This window comes from Nerophis ophidion, linkage group LG24 (assembly GCF_033978795.1).
Source record: "Nerophis ophidion isolate RoL-2023_Sa linkage group LG24, RoL_Noph_v1.0, whole genome shotgun sequence".
In the NCBI taxonomy this organism is placed as follows: Eukaryota; Metazoa; Chordata; class Actinopteri; order Syngnathiformes; family Syngnathidae; genus Nerophis; species Nerophis ophidion.
Genome location: NC_084634.1, coordinates 23415356 through 23433478, shown reverse-complemented (window position 1 = coordinate 23433478; position 18123 = coordinate 23415356). Strand labels below are relative to the sequence as shown.

Here is an 18123-nt window from a genome sequence, read left to right as displayed (position 1 = left end):
CAAATATTGAATGAAGGAATGCAGTACATTTGTTCATCAAAACTGAAACAACAAATACATTTCACCAGTCTTTTGCGCCATATCTGGTAACCAGGCAATTGTTTTAGATTATGTTTTTTCTAACATATTAAAGGATAACTAGATTCGAAATAGTAAGTCAAGATGACAAGTAGATATTTCAGTATTCATTTTTGGTACCAATAAAAATAGCTTGGCTATCTTTTTAATCAATTACCAAAGTGTAGAACACAGGCACATAATAATATATAGTATATTGAAAGAATATAGTCAAGGTTTCTGTTTTTTATCCGTTATATAGTGCACAATACCGGGGTAGAGCGAAATATATGTTAGGGAAGAAAAAAGATCATCCCTACAAGCCTCTTTGGCAGGTTTCCCTGCTCTAAAAGAATGTATACAATATATTGAGGCAGAAAGTGTTTTATTTCCAGTCTTTTGCAGGCCAGATGTGGCGGGCCGTATTAAGTGACGTGGCTTGCTGCTTCAAATGGCGTGCCGGGCCACTTCAAATGATGTGGCAGGTCCACTTCAAATGACGTGCCATGCCGTTTAACACGTCAAATATGTAGCAGGCCAATTTAACTATTGAAGAAACGTGGCGGGACCACTTCAAATGATATGCCAGGTCATTTCAAATGATGTGGTGGTCCACTTTAACACTTTAAATGATGTAGCAGGCCAATTTAGCACTTTAAATGATGTGGCGGGTCACTTAAGATGACATGCCGGGCCACATTAACACTTTCAAGGATGTTGCGGGCAACTTTAAACGATGTGAGGGGCCACTTTAACACTTTAAATGATGTAGCGGGCAGTTTTGAGTGACGTGGCGGTCCGCTTCAAATGACGTGCCGGGCCACATTAACACTTCAAATGATGTGGCGGTAAGCTTCAAGTGACGTGGTGGGCCACTTTAACGCTTGAAATGATGATGCGGGTCAATTTATCACTTTAAAGGCCTACTGAAATGAGATTTTCTTATTTAAACAGGGATAGCAGGTCAATTCTATGTGTCATACTTGATCATTTCACGAAATTGCCCGATTTTTGCTGAAAGGATTTAGTAAGGAACATCCACGATAAAGTTCGCAACTTTTGGTCGCTAATAAAAAAGCCTTGCCTTTACCGGAAGTAGCAGACGATGACGTCACCGGTGTGAGGGCTCCTCACATCCTCACATTGTTTATAATGTGAGCCTCCAGCATCAAGAGCTATTCGGACGGAGAAAGCGACAATTTCCTCATTAATTTGAGCGAGGATGAAAGATTTGTGGATGAGGATATTGATAGTGAAGGACTAGAAAAAGAAAAAAAAAATAATGGGAGCGATTCAGATGTTTTTAGACACATTTACTAGGATAATTCTGGGAAATCCCTTATCTTTCTATTGTGTTGCAAGTGTTTTAGTGAGTTAAATAGTACCTGATAGTCGGAGGGGTGTGTCCACTGGTGTGTTGACGCCAGTCTCTTGAGTGAAGTCACGGCGGCTGCATGGACGGCGCAAGCTCAGCTGATCTCTGGTAAAAGGCGACTTTTTACCACAATTTTCTCACCGAAACCTGTTGGTTGACAAGTGGTCGCGATCCATGTTCGCTTGACCGCTCTGATCCATACTAAAGCTTCACCTCCGAGAATTTTAAACAAGGAAACACCGTGTGTTTGTGTGGCTCTAGGCTAAAGCTTCCCACCTCCATCTTTCTACTTTGACTTCTCCAATATTAATTGAACAAATTGCAAAAGATTCAGCAACACAGATGTCCAAAATACTGTGTAATTGCGCGATGAAAAGAGACGACTTTTAGCCGCAATTGGTGCTGGCTAATATGTCCCCTCCAACCAATAACGTCACAAACATCATACGCGTCATCATTCCGCGACGTTTTCAACAGGAAATTTAAAATTGTAATTTAGTAAACTAAAAAGGCCGTATTGGCATGTGTTGCAATGTTAATATTTCATCATTGATATATAAACTATCAGACTGCGTGGTTGGTAGTAGTGGGTTTCAGTAGGCCTTTAACTCTTTAAAAAACGTGGCGGGGTCACTTCAAATGATGTGCTGGGCCACTTTAACACTTTAAATGATGTAGCAGGCCAAATTAACACTTTAAATGATGCGGCGGGGCCACTAAAAATGCCATGCCAGGCCACATGCAGACAACTGTTTTTGATTATTATATATTTACTAACATAACTTGCCTTGAAATTGTAAGTCAATGTGACGAGAACATATTTCAGTATTTTTTTTTGAAAGCCACAAAACAAGTGGCCAGAACATATTTTGATTCAAACATTAAAGTGTACAACACAACATTGAAACAACAAATACATTTAGCCAGAAAGTGCTTTATTATTATTGTTATTTCATATTAAACGTAAAAGTACTGGATTCGGTGGCCATTCCTCATCCGGAATGGATTTACGCTGTTTTTAGGTTGAAGCGACACATAGTGGCCACAATAATTTATGAATTTAAGGTCATGATGCGGACACGTTTGTTACTGGATACTTTCTAAACCTTTATATCTGCAAGTGATATACAGCTACAGTTATTAGACACATGTTTATTTGAACAAATGTGCTGTTTAGACTGCAATATTGTTCCGTGAAGGAACTCAGATGAATAATTTCCTACATTGGCTCAGAGTAGGTTGCTGCCAAAAAGAGCTGACAAAATTTTGGGTAGAAATACTAAAAATGTGTGAATTATCTCTCCATGTAGCTCATTAGGATCACTGATAGACATCCTAAATCAAGATGTGTATATCGAGAAACTAGCAAGACGTTAAAGATAGAAATAAGTATTTTATTTTGAAAACAAGCATTAGTCAACTCGTATTTCTTAAATTAAGCATTCTGGGCATGTTGCAGAGTATCTAAAACAATATTTTTTATGATCACTTTGATCACTAGAAAAGACAAAATATAAATATTTAAGATGATGATGTTAACGAAGTCAATGGCTAAATATAAGTAAATAGCTACTAAAATTAAATTATTAGAAATACAATTTTACAAGTAGCAAATAATTTGTTAAAGATTTCACTCCACGTAATGAACCCTAAACCGAAATGACGAAAGGCTTTTCCAGGTGTGTGTGTGTGTGTGTGTGTGTGTGTGTGTGTGTGTGTGTGTGTGTGTGTGTGTGTGTGTGTGTGTGTGTGTGTGTGTGTGTGTTCTCTTGTATTTCTACCCTTCTTGAGACATCAACAAGAAAAAGTACAGTCCATATGAGGACCGGTGAACAGGTTCGGACATAAATCATGGTCCCAATACGAAAAACCATGGCATCGAATAGAGAATGTCTCATTTGCACCCCTGGTGGTGAAATCTATCAAAATTAGGGTGGTCCCAAAAAGGAAGGATTTTTCAAATTGACTGTGTCGCTTTTAAAAGTGCTCCCCCTCTGGTCAACATATGAAATAACAAGTGTGTGTAAAAATTTGAAGTGCTCCTCGTCTGGCCAACATATGTAATAACAAGTGTGTGTAAGAAATTGAAATGCGCTCCCGTTGGCCAAAATTAATTTAAAAAAATGAAAATAAATAGGTATATTGAGACATACTGTAACCGCTTGAAGTAAATAATGAAGATTTAAAACCAATTACAAACAAAAAATTCCCCCCCAAAAAAATTCAATGTGTAGACTTTTTTCTTATAAAATTGGGAACAATTTCTCATACTCCATCTGTTTCTGTAATATTGCAATATTTTCCTCATAAAATCATTACTTTATGGAAATATGGAAAATTATTACTTTTTAATGCAAAATGAGATTTGTCATAAAATATGGACTTTTCTCACAGTATTGCCATTTTTTTTGTTCTTCTTGAAAAATAATGACAATTTTTGAGTAAAATTATGACTTCTGCCATAATTATTACTTTTGTTATAATTTTGCCAATTAACATTCCAATTAATATTATAATATTGCCAACATTTTTAAGTTGTCTTATAAAATTGTGACTTTTATCGGGTAAAATGACCACTGTTTTCATAAGTTAGCCAACATTTCAAGCTTTTCTTGCAAAATTCCGACTGTTAGTGAGTAAAATTTCAACTTTAATCATGATATTGCAAAAATATACAGTTTTTCTTGTAACATTTGGACTTGCGTTGAGGAAAATCAGGACTTTTATCAGAATACTGCCAAAATTCTACGTTTTTCTTGTGAAATTGGGACCTTTTTCTTGTGAATGTGACGCTTTGCTGGCATCGCGGTGCGGTTGCGTTCTCTCGTGGATGCAAGCGGAATGTAACACAGCGTGAAGGTAAGGACGATGATTTATTATATACTAAAGAACAAACTAAGAACAAAAATACTTGCACGAAGGCACTAACAATCAAAACCACCAGAACTAGCATGCGAGCTAGAAAGAACTAAGGACGCTAGCATGTGAGCTAGGAAAATAAACAAATTAATAGCATTGAAGCTAATCGAGTTCAAAATGTAGTTACCACAATGCGGGATAGCGACGTCACCTTTTGCATGGAAAGCAAGTTTTACACTGCCGAATGGCAAACAACGGCAGGCTTAAATAGGGAGGTAATCAAAAAGCAGGTGCGCGTGAGAAACAAGGCAGGTGACACAAATACGTAACTAGGCAACGGAACAAAACATGAAGTGCCACCAGGAACTAAGGAAGTCAAATAACAAACAGGATGTGATATACAAAACAGAACAAAACCAGAATATGTCATGACCCGAGCAGCGGATCATGACAGTGAAATTCCAACTCATTTTTTACAACGCTTTTTTATATTTGCATAGTATGTATATATTATTGATGTTGTAAATAGAAATCTTTTTATGCCTAGAAATCGCAGTCCTAAAGAGGGAGGCATTGTGTGTGTGTGTGGGTGTGTGTGCGTGCGTGCGTTTGTGGAAATGATCTACAGAACAATCCCTGTGACTGCACTCTAATCATCCGTCAACATTCTGTTTACTTTGGTTCTATTATTGAAGAGATTTGACTTAATGAATTCCAGCCTGGCGTATTCCCAGCTCAGATGGAACAAACAGTCCTCTCGCACATCGCGGCCTCGCTGCAAGGTCGGCCATGCTGGTATGGATAGCACCTTCGACACGACGCGCCCACAGGAGACCTCCTGACCAGCTGCCCTCCCAGCAGGGGGGCAGCTGCTGCCTTCCTAGTCCCGTCGGGGTTCTTAAAGTCCGAGGGTGCTGGTCCTTGTCCAAACTGCACAAGTGACAATTGCTCCTTCTGGACAGATGGACGCCGAGTTGATGGCGGCCAGCTGATTGGGGATCAACTGTCAATGTTAATGTTGAATCTTTAAAAGCATCAACTTTTAACCATTAATCAGGCAAGGAACCATCAGAGCAGTTTAATCAAGTGCCTAAAATGTACTTTATCTATATAAATAAAGGAGAATAACATAGACATAAAAAATGTTTTAATTCAACTGTGGAATACAGTATTAAATATATTTACAGTAGCATGCAAAAGTAGTATTAACCATTAAAAGTTATATTTTTTATTGACTCGTGTTGCCAGAGGATATTTATGTGTTAGATGAGGATTTGCCGATCAATGCCTTTTTAAAGGCCTACTGAAATGAGATTTTCTTATTTAAACGGGGATAGCAGGTCTATTCTATGTGTCATACTTGATCATTTTGCGATATTGCCATATTTTTCTGAAAGGAATTAGTAGAGAACATTGACGATAAAGTTTGCAACTTTTGGTCGCTAATAAAAAAGCCTTGCCTTTACCGGAAGTAGCACACGATGTGCGTGTGACGTCACCGGTGTGAAGGCTTTTCCCATCCTCACATTGTTTATAATGGGAGCCACCAGCAGTAAGAGCAATTCGGACCGAGAAAGCGACAATTTCCCAATTAATTTGAGCAAGGATGAAAGATTCGTGGATGAGGATATTGATAGTGAAGGACTAGAAAAATGAAAAATTAAAAGTGACTGCTCCGGGCGGTGGCAGTGTGAGCGTTTCATATTTAATTAGACACATTTACTGGATAATTCTGGAAGATCCCTTATCTGCTTATTGTTTTAATAGTGTTTTAGTGAGATTGTAAAGACATACCTCGAAGTCGGATGCCTGCGGAGAAGCCGAGGAGCCAAGCTCAAAGCTGCCTTTTTTTGACAGCTACTGTAGGAGGAAGCCCCATAATCCACTGATGTAAGGTAAGACTTAATATCACAATTTTCCCATCCAAAAACATGCTGGTTGACGTAGAGAAACATGTTCGCTTGACCGCTTCACAACAAACAAAGAAACACCGGCTGTGTTTCTGTGCTAAAGACAGCTGCAATCCACCGCTTTCCACCAACAGCTTTCTTCTTTATAGTCTCCATTATTAAATGAACAAATTGCAAAAGATTCAGCAACACAGATGTCCAAATTACTGTGTAATTATGCGATGAAAAGAGACGACTTTTAGCCGCAAGTGGTGCTGGCTAATATGTCCCTCCAACCAGTAACGTCACAAACATGTGTCATCATACGCGTCATCATTCCGCGACGTTTTCAACAAGAAACTCCGCGGGAAATTTAAAATTGCAATTTAGTAAACTAAACCGGTCGTATTGGCATGTGTTGCAATGTTAATATTTCATCATTGATATATAAACTATAAGACTGCGTGGTCGGTAGTAGTGGGTTTCAGTAGGTCTTTAATACCGATTACAAACACCGATCCCCTCTGGCTGACAGTGTTTATTTTTAGTCCTGAAAAGCGGCTAGTGGTGTCCTGATACTGATAATTTGGTACCGGTACCGTTACCAAAATCATTTCGATACTTTTCAGTACTTTTCGATACTTTTCTAAAGAAAGGGGACCACAAAAAAGTGCATCATTGGCTTTATTTAAAAACATTTTTATTGTACATTAATCAAATATTTCTTATTGCAAGTTTGTCCTTAAATAAAATTGTGAACATACAAGACAACTTGTCTTTTAGTAGTAAGTAAACAAAGGCTTCTTATTTAGCTTCTGACATATGCAGTATTATGTTGTCATTTTCCATTCTATTATTTTGTCAACATTATTAAGGACAAGCAGTAAAAAATGTATTCTTAATCTACTTGTTCATTTACTGTTAATATATGCTTACTTTGTCTTTTAACATGTTCTATCTACACTTCTGTTAAAATGTACTAATCATTTATTCTTCTGTTGTTTGGTTACTTTACATTAGTTTTGGATGATACCTCAAATTTGACTATCAATCCAATACCAAGTCGTTCGAGGACCATATTAAAAGTCCTCATGTGTCCAGGGACATTTTTCCTGAGTTTATAAACATTAGATACATTTTTAAAAAACAAAAGAAGATATTGTCATGCCAAAAAATATCGATGCAATAGTATCGACGAGATATGCCCCTGTACTTGGTATCATTACAGTGGATGTCAGGTGTAGATCCACCAATGGCATTTGTTTACATTTTGATGCCGGTGAGCTACAGTGTGCAGTGAAGCATGTATATTCTTTGTCCTGCAGGGATGATACTTGCAAGAAACTTACTTTATTTGTCGCCATGGAGGAGAGGACTAGTGACTTAGAAGTAGCTAAAGCACTGCCGCTAGCTTGCTGGCTATGTCTTAAAGCACCTCTGCCGGTAGGCATTTCAATGTTATAACGTAACTTTTATCGTTAGTTTATAAGCCAAAAAGCGTCCATTCTTCCTTTTCTGTTTACACACTGTCTGCTTGTAAGTACTCCATGTGTGTGCGCTACCAAACATGCTCGCGCATTAAACTCAATTAGAGTGAAAGTACTTTTCAGAGGCAGTACAGTACCGAATATGATTCATTAGTATTGCGGTTCTACACTAATACCGGTATACCGTACAACCCTACTCCATACACAGTGTGGAGCCGCTCCTCTGAGCTAATATTATTCACATTCATTACGGCAAATAAACTGCATATCTTAGTATCTTAAGTAGCTTTACTACTGTAGGACGAGGCCGAACAGAGAGGCTCGTCCACGCCTTTGTCTCCTCCAGGCTCGACTACTGCAACGCTCTTCTTGTCAGGATCCCCAGCAAGAACAACCAGAAGCTGCAGTACATACAAAATAGTGCTGCGAGGATCCTGATGAGAGTGCGGAAACATGACCACATCACACTAACTCTCAAATCCCTTCACTGGCTTCCTGTTCCATTCATTCAGGATTGAATTCAAAATCTCCCTACTAACTCACCAGTGCCTCCATGGAAATGCCCCCCTCTACCTCAAGGAACTGCTCACTCCCAAAGCCTCCACACGACACCTCCGCTCCATACAGGCTAACCTCCTCTAACCTCCACGGACAAAGCTTCGAACAATGGGAGACCGGGCTTTCTGCTCCGCTGCTCCCAGTCCGTGGAACGCTCTCCCTGACCACCTGAGGGCACCTCAGACTGTGGATGCTTTTAAAAAAGGCTTAAAAACCCATCTTTTAAAAAAAACTTTTCTATAGACATGCATGCTGGTTGTAGCTTTTGGGCTGTTTCTAGTTTTATATTTTATTTATTTTTATTATTACTATTTTTTTTTACACTGTGGCACTTTGAGGTTGTTTGCTCAACGTAAAGTGCTTTTTACAAATAAAATCTATTATCATTATTATTATTATTATTATGAACACTTTACACACAGAGGAAAAAGAACCAGTTTAAAAACGGTGTTGATAGCACTCAACTTAAATACACTGAAAAATTTTCAAAACCACCGAAGTTGGTACATTGTGCAATTCGTAAATAAAAACAGAATACCACGATTTGTAAATCCTTTTCAACATATACTCAATTGAAAATTTTTAATGTTCCAACTGAGAATCCAAATGGTTCTTTTGTTCTTCAGTCCGGAGGACACCACGTCCACAGTTTCCAAAAACTCTTTGAAATGTGGACTCGTCAGACCACAGAACACTTTTCCACTTTGCATCAGTCCATCTTAGATGTGCTCGGGCCCAGCGAAGTCGGCGGCGTCTCTGGGTGTTGTTGATAAATAGCTTTCACTTTGCATAGTAGAGTTTTGACTTGCACTTACAGATGTAGCGACAAACTGTAGTTACTGACAGTGGTTTTCTGACGTGTTCCTGAGCCCATCTGGTGATATCCTTTACACACAGAGGTTGTCTGAGGGACCAAAGGTCCATAATATTATCGCTTACGTGCAGTGATTTCTTCAGATTCTCTGAACCTTTGATGATTTTACGGACCGTATATGGTGAAATCCCTAAAGTCCTTGCAATAGCTCATTGAGAAATGTTGTTCCTCAACTGTTGTACAATTTGTTCACAAAGTGGTGACCCTTGCCCCATTCCTGTTTGTGAATGGACGCTGCTTTTATACCCAACCATGGCACCCACCTTTCTCAATTAGCCTGTTCACCTGTGGGATGTTCCAAATAAGTGTTTGATGAGCATTCCTCAACTTTCTCAATCTTTTTTGCCACTTGTTCCAGCCTTTTTGAAACATGTTGCAGGCATCAAATTCCAAATGAGCAAATATTTGCAAAAAATAAAGTTTTACAGTCAGAACGTTAGGTATCTTGTCTTTGCAGTCTATTCAGTTGAATATAGGTTGAAAAGGATTTGCAAATCATTGTATTCTGTTTTTATTTACCATTTACACAACGTGCCAACTTCACTGGGTTTGGGTTTCGTACAAGTCATACTAGTGATTGGTATCGGTGTTGGTATCGGCCAATCTCACTCATGGATGATTGCTAACGGAATCAGCAGCATACAACCCAGATCAGATTTGAATAAGGTAAAACATTGTCATCTTTGTTCCTTAAATTACCCTAAAATTTGTATGTCACAACAAAAATTTCCGATTAGAAAAATGATCTCAATATCAACCAAAGCAATCCCTTTGTTTACGTTACAATTTGGACCCCGGTACTGGTCTTCAATATTTATTTTTCTATACATGTCCACCAGATCTTACCACTTTTCCCCTCTTAAAGCATGCAGCAAAATTTCACACCTTTTAACTCGCGTTAAAAATCAATTAAAAACAAAACTGTGTTGTAAACAGACTGGTTCAAAATCACCAGAAGCAAAATATTTCCTTCCAGGGATTTGTGATGTCACGCAAATTCAACCAACCCCCGCAAAGCGTTGTCCGGTGCTTGCAACTTCCTCACATATTTTGGACAATCGGCGATTGAATTTGTCTCTGACCAACTGTCTTTCCAGAACGTATGTCGCCCTCCTGTGTAGCTCAGACAGACTTCCAACTCTCCTAAAGGAATCAATAAAGTATTATCTATCTATCTATCTATCTATCTATCTATCTATCTATCCATCTAATAAAAAAATTATATATCTATAAACATATATTTTATATATAGGGTGTACCCTGCCTTCCGCCCGGTTGTAGCTGAGATAGGCGCCAGCGCCCCCCGCGACCCCGAAAGGGAATAAGCGGTAGAAAATGGATGGATGGATGGATATTTTATATATAGGGTGTACCCTGCCTTCCGCCCGATTGTAGCTGAGATAGGCGCCAGCACCCCCCCCCGACCCCAAAAGGAAATAAGCGGTAGATAATGGATGGATGGATATATATTTTATATAAAGCGCGATGATGTCACGTTATTGATGGGAAAATTAATTTTTATACAATTTGGATAGGAGACCAATCTTTAACAAGTGGTAGAAAATGGATTAATAGATGGCCTCGAATGGACAGATTAAAAAAAAAAATAATAATACTAATAATTTGCGACTTCCTACAGGCCGCTTCCGGGCTGTAGTTTGGGGACCCCTGGTTTAGACAGTAATGTGTTTACACCAGTTTACATTGGGATATGATGGGGAAAGAAGTTAATGTCTCTTGTTTACATGTTAGCATTTAAGCTAGCTAGCAAGCTAACGCTAGTCGGTCTATAATTTGATCAGCGTGTGGTTATCAGTCTCGGTTTTTTTGATCAGTTTAATTTAATAGGAGTAATAATAACCGTGGATCGATGATCAGAGATGTTGTTTATTTGGAGAACAAACGCCTGCTGAAACCGATGCAAAGGAGCGACCGCTCTCGCAACCCATAACAACGCATACACATGGCAATTACTCACGGCATAGCTTGGTTGGTAGAGTGGCCGTGCCAGCATTTTGAGAGTTCCATGTTCGATTCCCGCGTCCGCCATCCTAGTCACTGCCGTTGTGTCCTTGGGTAAGACACTTCACCCACCTGCTCCCAGTGCCACCCACACTGGTTTAAATGTAACTTAGATAGTGGGTTTCACAATGTAAAGCGCTTTGAGTCAATAGAGAAAAGCGCTATACAAACATAATTCACTTCACTTCACTATCTATCTATCTATCTATCTATCTATCTATCTATCTATCTATCTATCTATCTATCTATCTATCTATCTATCTATCTATCTAATGTAGTATAAAAAATGTACTTCTTAGTTCATGTATTTATAAATTCATTTGAGCTTTATCTATCCAGAGTAAATCAATTAAAAATCTTATTTGCAATACTGACCTAACAAAAAGACATCATTTTCATAATAGAGATGTTGAAGTGTGATTAAATATCTCTCATCCTTTCACCAACAAAAATTGTGAGCTCTTTTAAGTAATTTGGCAGATGTAAACCTCCAAGGCATATTTTGGTACTCGAGATGGGTTAGCTTGCTAGCATTAGCCTGGTAGCATACTGGTTTTTTTAGCTGATTCTACAGATACACACCTAAGAGTTATATATTTTGTTACGCGCTAACTGCTAGCATTTTAGTTCAGATTTTTAGCATTCAGATTCCTTTTCGGTGTATTGTATTGACTTATTAATAATGATGAACTGAAAGAGTACAGTAATGTGACAAGTTATTATTGTTATTATTATTATTATTCTTATTATTAATATTAATGAGATCTGAGTATGGATGGGTACCAAATCTGGTACTTTTTTGGCACCAAAATCCAAAGGTGCCTTTTTACAGTACCCGAGTTGCACTTTGACACTTAGCGATCACTCCAGCAGCACCGATAAATGGAGTCAGCCAAACTACCTCCAGTTAATGTTGCCGTTTTCAATGCCAGCTAGGAAAATTGACTCAAATGCTCCCAACGTAAGTAAGGCTCCACTTTTTCAAAAATGCGCTAGCTTAATGCTAATATACATTGGCTTTGCCTTTGCATTAGCATTAGCCATTTTGCATGGCAATGTTAACACATCCAAATTTGTTAAAGAAAACTACAACCAATATGCACATTACCATTAAACAGCTGGTGCGTAAAGAGTACAATACTTACAATATTAACACTTTGTAGGGCGCAACGGTGCACCACACCATAAAGTACAGTTTTTGCAATATTGGACTTAATGTCTTACATACAAATGAGATCATAAATTAAAATAAATGTAAAAACTGCACAGTAGTTATCAGAATCAGTTTATCTTTAAATGTTGAAATAAAAAAAAAAAATAATTAAAAGTGATTAATATTCATCAACACACAAAAAAGTATAGAAATTTGTTACAGTCTCACTTTAAATGTGAATGGTACCCATCTCTAAAGCTGAGTATGTTCTTTTACTGCCATCTAGTGTCTGCTTGTAAATCTGTGTGGTATAAAACGAGCAAAACATCAACACAGTATGTGTTTTCCTAATTACCGTATTTTCCAGACGATAAGGCGCACTTAAAACCCTTCTTTTTTCTCAAAAGTCGACACCGCGTCCTATGACCCGGTGGGCCAAATATAAGAAATAAGTTTGGTTGAGCTGACCGACCTCAAAGCTATTATATTTGGTACATGGTGTAATAAGTGTGACCAGTAGATGGCAGTCACACGTAAGAGATAAGTGTAGACTGCACAATGAAGGGTCTCAAGTAAACAACACCAACATTTTAAATGTTCCGTTGAAAATTTTGAACATTACACACGGCGCTCAAAATCCATCAAAATGTTTTAGTACGACTTTGGTAAGCTATGAAGCCGCACCGCTTGCTGGATTGTGCCGTGCTTCAAAATACAAATATTATTATGGTGTGTGTATTAGTGAATCATATTTATATAGCGCTTTTTCTCTAGTGACTCAAAGCACTTTACATAGTGACACCCAATATCTAAGTTACATTTAAACCAGTGTGGGTGGCACTGGGAGCAGGGAGTAAAGTGTCTTGCCCAAGGACACAACAGCAGTGACTAGGATGGTGGAAGCGGGAATCGAACCTGCAACCGTCAGGTTGCTGACACGGCCACTCTACCAACCGAGGTATATACATATTATCTGGCGATTTGTATTGCAACATTATGCAAAAGCAACTTTTCTTACCTTCTGGTACCTGCTGATCTGTATTTGGGATCTGCATAAATCCTGAAAATTAGCGCGCGTCCGCCTTTGCAGTCTGTGTAGACACGGTAGTCGATAAGCTTCTTCTTTTTCTCTATCTTCTTGTTATGGGACATTCATCCTCCGCTGTTGCCATTTCTAATACAAAGTAGTGTTAAGTTCTTACTCATATCTGTCAGTAAACTTGCCATGAAAGCGCTAAAACATACCGGTATAGTGACTGTTTTTCACGGGACACATTTCTGGTGTTGTTGTGTCCTGATGAGGAGATGCTGCTCCGTTGTTGATTTAAGTAAAGTCTGAATGTCATTAAAACAGTTAGCGCCATGTTTTGACACTTCTTCAACTCCCGTCCTTGCACGCTACACCGCTACAACAAAGATGACGGGGAGGCCGAAGGTGAGCCACGTAAATAAGACCACCCACAAAACGGTGCATCCTGCACACTGAAAAATGTCTAGAGCTTGTTAGAGTAACCGTGTAACACTCTTCCATATCAGTAGGTGGCAGCAGGTAGCTAAAATTGCTTTGTCATGTTCACAATATGCGGACGACAGCGGGAGGCCACAAAAGGGACAAGGGGTAGAAAATGGATGGATGGATAGTTCCTGTTTTGGTGCATCCCTGTTTGTTTTAGTTTCCATGACGACTCATTAGTTTCACCTGCCTCATGTGTTCGGATCACGCACCTGCTCTAATCAGAGACTAATATTTAAGCCTGTTATGCCAGTTAGTCGTCTTGGCAACATTGCTCCTTTCAAGCTTAGTTCATGTTGCTCTGTACTGATTGTTTCATGCTCGTTTCATGCCACAGGTTCACGCTTGTTTTCATGCGATTGTTCGCTTCATGCTTTGGCCAAGTAAGTTTTGTTTATTCATGCCACAGTTCGTGAGTTTTTGTTTCTTGTCCATAGTTCTGTCTAAGTGTCAGTTTTTGTATCCTTGAGTCTAGATTAATAAATATGTCCCTGCCTTCAAGCCTGGTCCGGAATAGTCATCGGCAGTGTGCCTTATAATCCGGTGCGCCCTATGGTCCGGTATGTAAAAATTATACAAGGAACACCTCAAATATTGCTAGCAAATTCTCAAAATTGCAAGTGGATTTGATGTGTTCTGGGGGTGAAAAAACCATTGCAACTTTTGCCTCAACTTCCTGTAGAAATCATAGCGGGACTGATTAGTATGAATTTTTCCATCTGAAGCAGTATTAAACTCAATTAGAGTGAATATGAATGGAGGATATTTTGTTGCCAAGTACGCTTTGCACACGTGAGAGTTAACCTCACGCCTTGTTTTGCCGCCTGTTTTTTTGTGAGAGCTTTTCATCAAAGGTGACTTGCAGGCGAAAGCTCGCTCCTTTGAATACGAGATGAGACCTTGAAGCAACACGCCGCACGTCGCCAATCCACTGGAAGTGCGACCAGTAAGTGCGAGAGAGGATGATGGCGTGTGTTTGAAATGGAAAATGGGCGTCCTCTTCTTCAATAACAAGGGTAGGAAAGCGACCATAAATGAGTTCGGAGAAATGGCAGTTGTTGTTGTTGTGGTTTTTTGGAATAAAACCTGGCTGGATGAGCTGCTTTTTGTTTTTGTTTTTTTCCAATCAAAACATTTTCAGGAAAACTGTCGGCTATTTGAAATCGCTTTGCTTGTGTGTTGTTGTTTTTTTGCCATTTTTACAACTTTTATCCGCAAATGGAGCTTTTTAACGAAAGTGATACATTTAAGATGTACTTTTGCGAGAATAGGTTAAAAACTTTTGAAGGGTGGCCATTTGACGAAGACTGCGCCTGCACACCGGAAAACATGGCAAAGGCTGGCTTCATTTACACGCCTGTCGACAACAGCCCGGATGCTGCCACGTGTTTCTTCTGCCTCAAGGAGTTGGAGGGCTGGGAGCCGGACGATGACCCACAGAAAGAGCACAAATCGCATTCACCCTCGTGTCACTTCTTGGCCCTGAAGAAGAAAGTAGAGGAGCTGCCTTTGAACGAGTTCTTGAAGCTCCACCAGGCGAGGCACAAGCGCCTCATCAGCAAAAACTGTAACGAGGCCGTCGACAAGTTTGAGGTGGCTGCAAGATTGGTGAAATCGGAAATTCTCAAGATGGAAATGGGCAAATAAGACATTGGGTGTGTATGTAAATATGTACAGCATTTGTTTTGTGTTAGCTATACTTTGCCGTTTTTATTCGTAAATTGTGGACGGTATTTTTTATTTTACTTATACATTGTACCTTTCAGTTTAAGGTTTACTTAGTGCGGTCTCAGTGCATGTTTTTTTTACCATATTTGATTACCCATATAAGTTTTCATGTAGGGACGGCGTGGCGCAGTGGAAGAGTGGCCGTGCACAACCCGAGGGTCCCTGGTTCAATTCCCACCTAGTACCAACTTCGTCACGTCCGTTGTGTCCTGAGCAAGACACTTCACCCTTGCTCCTGATGGGTCCTGGTTGGCGCCTTGCATGGCAGCTCCCTCCATCAGTGTGTGAATGGGTATGTGGAAGTAGTGTCAAAGCGCTTTGAGTACCTTGAAGGTAGAAAAGCGCTATACAAGTACAACCCATTTATTTATTTATTTATCATTTACTGAAGTCCTCCTTTTTTGAGAGGCCACAACTTGAGTTGGTGGCATTGTGAAGTTAGAGTGGCACCGCCCCAGAAAGGTGGTGAAAACCATAGAAGAAGAACCGTTTGGAAATGATGTTCATTTGGCATGTTGAGATGTTTAGAGATTGCACAGAATAGGTTTTATTGGTGGGAGTCTGGGCAGCACGGTGGAAGAGGGGTTAGTGCATGTGCCTCACAATTCAAAGGACCTGAGTAGTCCTGAATTCAATCCCGGGCTCGGGATCTTTCTGTGTGGAGTTTGCATGTTCTCCCCGTGAATGCTTGGATTCCTTCCGGGTACTCCGGCTTCCTCCCACTTCCAAAGACATGCACCTGGGGATAGGTTGATTGGCAACAGTAATTTGTCCCTAGTGTGTGAATGTGAGTGTAAATGTTGTCTGTCTGTGTTGGCCCTGGAATGAGGATGTGACTTGTCCAGGGTGTACACCGCCTTCCACCCAAATGCAGCTGAGATAGGCTCTAGCACCCCCCACCACCCCCAAAGGGACAAGCGGTAGAAAATGGATGGATGGATGGGTGGTAGTCTTACAAAAACTCTATTCGCTTCTGACTCTGTGTGGTGACATTTCGATTCAAACTTGATACTTGATTGAAACCGATTCTCAATTATAACAAAACAATTTGAACAAAAGCTCTCAGCTGCTGACGTAGGCCGCATAGGGGCGGAGATTACCTAAAAAAAATATTGTGAATCGATTCAGAAAAGTGACAAAAAGAAATCGCGTTTTTTTTCATTGATAGTTTTGTTAATCTGTTTGACAAAATATTTAGCATTGAAATTTTTTTTAACAATTTGACAACCTGTAAAGATGAACAAGATGATGCTACTTTTTTAGTAGAGGCGGGAATCTTTGGCCCCCTCACGATTCTCAGGGTAACAATTCGATTCAATTGTCGATTCTTCATGATTCTCGTAATATATTATTTCGTATATAGATTTTAATAAAACATTTTCAAAACAAGTTTACAGGTTACGAAAGGTCCTCTTGGCTGCTGATGGAGGACTTGTAATCGCAGTGTTGGCCTAAAGTCTTTTTATTTTTATTTTATTGACATAAATCACAGAATGTTAATCAATCTAATACAATAGAATATAGCAACTCCAACTTAATCTCAACTTTACAATACTTAGTATAAAAATTTAGAAAGCAATTTATATAGCTTGTATAGCTCGGTTGGTAGAGTGGCCATGTAAGCAACTTAAGGGTTCCAGGTTTGATTCCCGCTTCCGCCATCCTAGTCACTGCCATTGTGTCCTTGGGCAAGACACTTTACCCACCTGCTCCCAGTGTCACCCACACTGGTTTAAATTTAACTTAGATATTGGGTTTCACTATGTCAAGTGCTTTGAGTCACTAGACAAAAGCGCTATATAAATATATTCACTTCACTTTAATTTAGAAGACATACCAATACAACACTCTTTAAATGTAATACTAAAAAAGGAAAATCCAAATTTCTTAAAACAGTATCGATAACAATTTTAATATTAATAAAAACTGATTCTTAATATATACATATTGTATGTATGTATGTATATATGTATATATGTGTATATATATATATATATATATATATATATATATGTGTGTGTGTGTATATGTCTTTGTATATATATATATATATATATGAGTGTGTGTGTATGTATGTGTATATATATATACAGTATGTGTATATATATGTGTGTTTGTATATATATATATGTATATATATATATGTATGTATGTATGTGTGTGTGTGTGTGTGTGTGTGTGTGTGTGTGTGTGTGTGTGTGTGTACATATGTATATAGATGGATAGTACTTTATTGATTCCTTCAGGAGAGTTCCTTCAGGAAAATTAAAATTCCAGCAGCAGTGTACAGAGTTGAGATAAATTTTAAAAAAGTAAAAAGTAAATAATGGGGGTTTAAATGGAAACAAAATAGAGAAATATTAAAATAAGAATAAAAAATAAAAAGCAACAATGGGAATACAAATATAACAATAAAATAAGAATATAACAAGAGAAAGTAGGCAGTAGTGACCATGTTATGAAAATCTATTGCACTGTTATTGTTTTGCATCCCCTGTCATCCATATATGTGTGTGTGTACATATATATATATATATATGTATATGCTCTAGCGATTCACGCTCTGTGCTGCCGCCTAGTGATTTGCGCTCTCATTGACAGGTACCGA

At 38.8% G+C, this 18123-nt stretch overlaps 2 protein-coding genes across 2 annotated transcripts in view; both read left to right on the top strand.

Annotated features, from left to right (window-relative positions):
* LOC133542043 (cannabinoid receptor type 1A) overlaps positions 1-18123 on the top strand; it is a 72140-nt gene that overhangs the window by 32236 nt on the left and 21781 nt on the right. The gene's annotated exons all lie outside the window — the stretch shown is intronic.
* LOC133541972 (baculoviral IAP repeat-containing protein 5.2-like) lies at positions 14924-15804 on the top strand. The gene is made up of 2 exons (XM_061885710.1): positions 14924-15442; positions 15630-15804. Exon 1 carries the CDS (start codon positions 15006-15008, stop codon positions 15432-15434), a length of 429 nt encoding a protein of 142 aa, XP_061741694.1. The 5' UTR covers positions 14924-15005; the 3' UTR covers positions 15435-15442; positions 15630-15804.

What these genes read in the sequence shown, in the direction of transcription:
- LOC133541972 (XM_061885710.1), top strand. Translation starts at nt 15,006, where the DNA reads ATGGAGCTTTTTAACGAAAGTGATACATTTAAGATGTACTTTTGCGAG.